We start from the raw sequence: 7500 nt of genomic DNA, 5'->3' as shown, positions 1-7500 counted from the left end.
TGTTTAGGGTATTTAACCTTCTGGAAGGTGAACCTCCACCCAGTCTCAAGTCTTTTGCAGACTCTAACAGGTTTTTCTGCCCTGTATTTGGCTCCATCCAGCTTCCCATCAACTCTGACCATCTTCCCTGTCCCTGCTGAAGAAAAGAATCCCCAACGCATGATGCTGCCACCACCATGTTTCACAGTGGGGATGGTGTGTATAGGGTGATGTGCAGTGTTAGTTTTCCACCACACATTGCACTTTGCGTCAAGGCCAAACATTTCCTTTTTGGTCTCATCTGACCAGAGCACCTTCCTCCAACACTTGCCACAAGCCATGCGGGGGACACAGCATATTCAGATGAGACCAAACTTGAAGTTTTTGGCCTGAATGCAAAATGCAATGTGTGGCGGAAACTAACACTGCACATCACCCTATACACACCATCCTCACCGTGATACATGGTGGTGGCAGCATCATGCTGTTGGGGTCCTGTTCTTCAGCATGGACAAGGAAGCTGGTTAGAGTTGATGGGAAGATGGATGGAGCCAAATACAGGACAGAAAACCTGTTAGAGTCTGCAAAAGACTTGAGACTGGGGTGGAGGTTTACCTTCCAGAGGGACAGCAAGCCTAAAAATACAGCCAGATCTACTATGGAATGGTTTAAATCAAAGCATATGTGTTAGAATGGTCCAGTCAAAGTCCAGACCTCAATACAATTGAGAATCTCTGGAAAGACTTGAAAATTGCTGTTCACAGACGCTCTCCATCCAATCTGATGCTAAATCTGAAGCTCAAGCTATTTTTTAAAGAAGAATGGGCAAACATGTCAGTCTGTAGAAGGGCAAAGCTGGTAAAGACATACCCAAATAGATTTGCAGCTGTATTTGCAGCAATAGGTGGTTCTACAAAGCATTGACTCAGGGGGCTGAATACTTTTGCACGCCACGTTTTTCAGTTTTTTATTTATAATTTTTTTTTAAAACCACGTTTCATTTTCATTCCACTTCACAATTATGCACCACTTTGTGTTGGTGTATCATATAAAATCCCAATAAAATAAATGTACGTGAGTATTCATACCCCTTGAAATGTTCGACATTTAGTCACGTTACAACATTGCCTTATCTGTAAAATGGGAGGGTGTTCATAATATAATGTATATGGACAATCACCAAATTGGAGAGTATGGCCCTAAGGAGACCTTTATCAGTTTAGTTCATATGCCCAAAATGACCATTTATCAGGTTAATAACAACATGACTATACTTTTCAGGTCTCCCTTGCAAAAGAGTATTCGGTCTCAATGGGATATACCTGTATAAATAAAGGTTAAAAAAAAAGAAAAAAAAAAGAAAAAAACTTAAGCAATATCACATGAGAGGGACAAATGTTGTCACTATATCAGCGCTGCAGTGCTTCTGTCGAAAATGCCATAGCGATAATCAATAGGTCTAGATGTAGGAAATGGTTACTAATTAGAAACGTATTTCACTCACACACACACATGTAAGAAAAATTAAAGAATAACAAAGGGCAAATACAGCCTTTGCACTCCTTTTTTTCCCGGGCTGAATTTTAAAAATATGTATAAATGTATGCCTAGATATTATATATTTAAATACATTCTTGAGCTTGTGTATGACCAGACACTTTCAATATTGCTAGGTTGCCAGATTACAGTTTGTGTATCTTGGTGTGTTGCCAAAAAGTGATCCTCCCAAAAAGGTCTTACAGTCAAATAAAAAAGGTATTTAAGCCAATATACGTCCATGATTTCAGAACGTAAACGGGACTAAGAGGGCTCTGGTCCAATAAAGCATCAGTACAAATGTGCCGACATAGCGTTAACATGCTGGGACCGTGGACTAAAATAACTTTTTGGCAGCACACCGCAACGACTCTGACAGCTTCACAAAATTAAAATTTTGGATCTTGGTTCTGTAACTAATGTTACCAGTGATTAATGGATTAGGTTATACATTTTTTTAATGGAGTTGCATCGAGCTAACCCAGTTGAGTGTAACATCACGTTACAATGAAGTAACCCCCGAGCTTACGTTATCTATAGTCTAGGTCCTGGGTAAGATTTGTATGCGCTTCATTTAGCGGAGAATATCTCAACTGTTATAGACTAATATGACCCCAGTGAACAACATGGGATGTGTGACAGAATCTCTACCGGGGACGAAAGTCCTGAAAATGACCACAACAGGTTACACTAGTATCACACTACGTGGTGAATGGGACTTTTTTTTCTCCTTTTTAGATATCCTCATACTTTTTTACCAGATTCATCTTCATATTAAGATAAATACTATTTATATACTATTTGACCTCAACTACTAGCTAACAACATGAATTTGGAGCAACAAATTATTGAGAAGTAGCTGGTCAGCTAATTGCTAACGGTGTTGAGCGTCAATTTAGCATGCTATTTCTTTGTATCTACAAGTCAATAACAAACACAAACTCGGGATTTGGTGTAATTTACAAAGGAGAACATGAATGAACAGTCAGAGTGACATTGTCCGATAAGTTTAAACGGAAAAAAAATTCTCAACTGATTAACCTTGGCATGACTTCTGAATTTTTTTTAAATTTACAGAATAAAAAATAAAAACAATAGTTAAATTACAACACTGCAGAGAAAATCCAAGCACAAGCATCTGTACGAACCCTGATAGTTGCATTTGGTGGGGTTCAATAAGAAGAATGGAAGTAGCTGATGGAAGAAGGATTTGTCCAGCGTGGGGTGTCTTTCTGATGCACATGGAGGGGAGAGTAAAATTAAGAGAATGTCAGTAAACAAAATCAAATAAATAAACTAAAAAGGCGTACATTCACATTTTCAATTTACAACATCCATTCAGTGTGTGTGTGTGTACTTACCTACTTTGAGGTCTTCCATTGAAACTTAGTCAATTGGTGAGGAAAGTCGTCATCCAAGGGTTTTGGGAATACAGCTTTTTGTTAACCAGGCGGCCGTCTTTCTGATGGTTCCGACTTTGGCGGCGCACTTAGTTCCCTCTACTGGGTTTATCCTGAGAAATCATTTTTAACACACAAAAGCAATAAATTAGTTATCTAAATATTTTCTTGACCCACTTCATGGTTTTGCTTTTTTCTGAACTGATACAGTACATGACATGCATCATAGTACTCCACAAAGGAAAAATGCAAGCAAACAAGTTCACAAAGAATGTATTCATACTAGGGATGTGAACAATGTGTCGATTCTCGGCTCGATTTTCGACACGTGCTTAAGACGACTCGAAAAATAGAAATCGATAAATCGGGTGTTTTACTTTATTAGATGTTTTGGGGACATGGGAGACGTCCGTCATGCGAGTTCATGTGTGGTCGCGAGCGCGCTGCAGGTCCGGTGTGTGTCAACAGTGCAGTGCAACATATGCAGCATAAAGTTAAATTAACGTCACGGTCGTAGACGAATATTAAAAGGTTATGCTTTATATGTTGCACTTTCTGTTTTCAGCCGAGTAAGTTACATTCACCTCCGACGCATGGACAGCGTTTTTAAAATTAAAGCCTCTCTTTATTATCAAAAAGCTTTGATGCAGATGAAGTCTGAACACACACAGCGGGCGGCAGCAGTGTTGTTTAAAGGAAAGCGCAGTTTATCAGCACCACAACTACGTGATGCTGCCGCAAAAAAAAGGAACACTGCCTTTTTTTATTTATTTTTTTTTAAATGGCACAGTAAATCGATCGATTTGTCGATTCATGCCTCCGACACGTCGACACGCAAACAATGACTCGTTTAACATCCCTAATTCATACATTTGAGCCACTTAGACAAAATAGTATGGCAGGAGTTTCTGTATTAATAAAAAGGTTTCGGTGCTCACCTCTGTATCAATTATGTTGTGCAGGCCGACCCCCTTGTTGTAGAGATAGAAGCAATCGACATAGGAAGCCAAGGCAGCAGCAAAGTTGTGTTGCTGACTGATTTGATATGCCACCTTTCCCTTGATGCTGACCATCCACTGGTCAGCGGACAGGAGCTTTTCACCTGAAATAAACAAACACAAATTATAATAGATGTATTCAACAAAAATGTAAATGCAACCCTTTTTATTTGTCTTTGCTCCCATTAAGAGTTAAGATAAAACACAAATTAATAAAAACTTTCTGTTAACACAAAAGGCTTATTTCTCTCGAGACGGAGCGCTCTCTCTGGTGTACATACCTGTGGTCAGCATGCTACATGGATTTGCTATCTTTGCATAAGATCATTTTAGGGTGGCATATTTTCAATATAATTTCGTAACAGAATGAGAGAAATAATCCCTTTGAATGCATAGAAAAGGCCTGAGATGTTGTACTTAAACTCATAAAAAATTTAAGTAAAAACAAAAGTGTACCCTTTACTTGTAAACCAAGGTAGAACGCCAGTCCAACTCTACTATGTACAGGAATACAAAATCTTAAGGAAGATGCCATATTTTGGAAAATATCGCCTATTTGACATCCTTTCAATAGTAGGACGAGAAGAGAGATGCCCTTATATTTCTGTTCAGCAGAAATCTAGGAACACACATCCAGTAAGCTTAGCACAATAAAAGGTAGTCTCTAGTATACACAGCCTACCTCCGTCAAAAGCCATCATTTTAACATTCCTAGAACCCCAAAACACACTCATGATGACTGGCACATTTACCCCACTATGAAATAATAATCTCAAAAATGATCTAATAATTTAAAATTATTTTCCTAATGTAGGGTATGTGGAAGTCACAATATGTAAATGGGGCGTTTTGGAGTACTATTCAGCTAAGTACAATGCTTGGCTGACTAGCAGGGGGCACATTTCTAAAGGTCCCTATTCCCTAGAGAAGGGCACATATATTCTTGTTTTTTGAGGAAAAATGGAAAATAGGTACATTACATTTTAATTTAAAAACTTGCTTAACCTTAATAAAAACACACAGTGTGACTTTGCTACGTTGCATAGCTTTGCACGATGCTGGTTACCTAACTAACAAACCTAACACAACAACTATTTTTATCTTACCAAGTATAATGAGTCTCTTCTTGACATTAACAGTGGTTTGGTTGGCATTGTCTGCAAAAAAAGGAAGAAAAAAAGAATGTGAAATCAAATGAATGGCTTCATCAATAAGTTCAACATAGTGTGTCACATAAATCACCCAAACAAGCTTAACAAATGTAGTGTGAAAGTTAGCTTTTTCCCTCCCAAATTTAAAGTTAGCTAGGCTATATAGAAAGAGAGCAACCCTGCTATGCTACTTCTCATTCAAATTCCCCAGTGAAATAATAGTTTAAAAAGCCTACTAACTATGTTTGCACCCAACTCCAACACTGCATGCGGTTAACATGTGAGTTAAAATGGTTAACACAATTTATCATCGACAAACCATTTTAAACAGCAGTACAATGTTAACCTGGCTAACACCAACTGTTACCTTGCTAATGCTAGCGCAACATATGACTTTAGCAATGGAAAACAATCACTGAAATCCCTATTTGCGCATTGCGCCGAGCGTTAATTAACAGAGCGTTAATTATACGAATAATCTCGTCAGCCGATAAAATATTCAAAACTTACTGTGGGTTTTGTTGTATGCTTCCAGCCATCTCACTGGAGACATTTGAGAGGCTTTTGAGGATCAAGTTCTTCGTCTCCTTCTCCATCTAGTTATTTCGCGCAACGGTTATGCTGCGTTCAGGGACACAGGGAATGTGAGACTTTCTTTCCATTACAGAGACATCAAGTGTTTGTAATGGTTTGTAATGAATGTCCGCCAGTAGGCTACAATGTCAGTGCCAAAGAGCCTATTTTACCACTGATAACTTAATTTTCATTTTAAATCAGCACATATCCAAATTGATCTCAATGTGGGTTATGTAGGCTACAAAAGGAAGCCCAAAAGGCTGTTTTAAAGCCAAACACCTTCTTGTTCTTCTTTTTTTTTAATTCTTAACATCACCACGCTGGTTTGAATGTGTGTTACAAAAGAACACTACAGCTAATATAATAATAGATAATGTTTTTGCTTTACTGGGAAGTAATACAATTCCAATTGACCGTTTTTTCTGAATGCAGCATCTGTAGAAGAAAGTTCTAGAACATGCATACATTGGTTGCTTACTGTAAATAGTGTTGTAAATTACTGTACTGTATGTGTGTACCCATAATGCATTACAGGAAAACAGTATCCTACCACATTTTTTAATTATACAGTAAATAACTGTAGTTTATTAGAAATTTCCCATGGTGCATTGCAGGAAAACAGTATCCTACCACATTTTTAAATTATACAGTAAATAACTGTAGTTTATTATACATTTCCCATGGTGCATTGCATGTTACAGTTTCATACTGTAAAATGTTTTAAAAGTATTTTACTGTGCATTTTCTGGTAATTAACTGTAGCGTTTACAGCAAGGGCTAACAGTGTGCCCTTCTTTTCCCCCTTGTATTCTTTCCTTTAAAGGTCTCATATTAGCCACATTTTTAGGTTACAAATTATACTTTGGGTTTATACTATAAACTGTTTTCATGGTGTAGTGTCCTAAAAACACCTTTATATTTCTGACAGCGGCATTGTTGAATCTCCTCTTTTCAGCCTCTGTCTGAGGCATAGTGCTAAGTTAGGTTGGTACTGAGGGGGTGTGGCTTCTCCCCTTGTGACATCATATGGGGGGGGGGGGGAAATCTCAACAGGGTTTTTTGAACACAAGTCAGAAAGGTGGAGCTGGAGAAAAGGAGAGAGGATTGTTTTTTTTCTCATACTTTGGAAATCTTTAGTCATACCCATATTGATTTTGAAAAAAAACAAAACATGAAAAAGGTTCATTTTGCATTATAGTTGACAAAGCTTTTTATCCCCCAGATCCTGTAAGTTTCTGTTTTATATCGAATCATGTGAATTTAAAATGTACCAGGCTAAAATAGAGTGCACACTACCTTTTGTCCTGAACACTTGAATGGATAAACCTGCATAGCAAAGTTAACCCCTCAGCAATACAGATAATTTGTTTTCTTTTATTTATTTTTCTTGTGAAAACATCATTTTTGTTTATTGTATTTCCATGCTTTTCATTTTGTTTTGTATGTTGATATGTCTGAAATAAATTGAATCAAATCAAATCAAAGTTAACCCCTCCTTTGCTTCTCTATGTCTTATCCAGGCTCGTTCTTCATCCGTCTTGAAGCTCCCATGAACAACATCACAACGTCTCTGGGGCACACGGCCGAGCTGTTCTGTCGGGTGTCCGGTAACCCTCCGCCCGCCGTGCGCTGGCTGAAGAACGATGCTCCGGTGGTGCAGGAGCCTCGGAGGATCTCGTATCGATCCACCCCGTACGGTTCACGCCTCCGCATCAGAAACCTGGACACTACCGACACCGGATACTTCCAGTGTGTGGCCACGAACACACAGGGGACGGTGTCTACAACCGGAGTGCTGTTTGTCAAATTTGGTAAGAGTGGGAGTGGTGATGGTAGCGTCTGTGAATGTAAAGCTGATAC

The 7500-nt window shown here is 38.5% G+C and overlaps 1 protein-coding gene across 1 annotated transcript in view; it reads left to right on the top strand.

Moving 5' to 3' along the window:
- Window positions 1-7500, top strand: part of ror1 (receptor tyrosine kinase-like orphan receptor 1) — a 170676-nt gene that overhangs the window by 121893 nt on the left and 41283 nt on the right. Inside the window, exon 3 of the mRNA XM_080032410.1 lies at window positions 7161-7451. Coding sequence (XP_079888536.1) covers window positions 7161-7451 — 291 coding nt within the window. The remainder of the gene's footprint in view (window positions 1-7160; window positions 7452-7500) is intronic.

This window comes from Ammodytes marinus (genome assembly GCF_949987685.1).
Source record: "Ammodytes marinus genome assembly, chromosome: 8".
Classification (NCBI taxonomy): Eukaryota; Metazoa; Chordata; class Actinopteri; order Uranoscopiformes; family Ammodytidae; genus Ammodytes; species Ammodytes marinus.
This window is presented reverse-complemented; position numbering and strand designations above follow the sequence as displayed.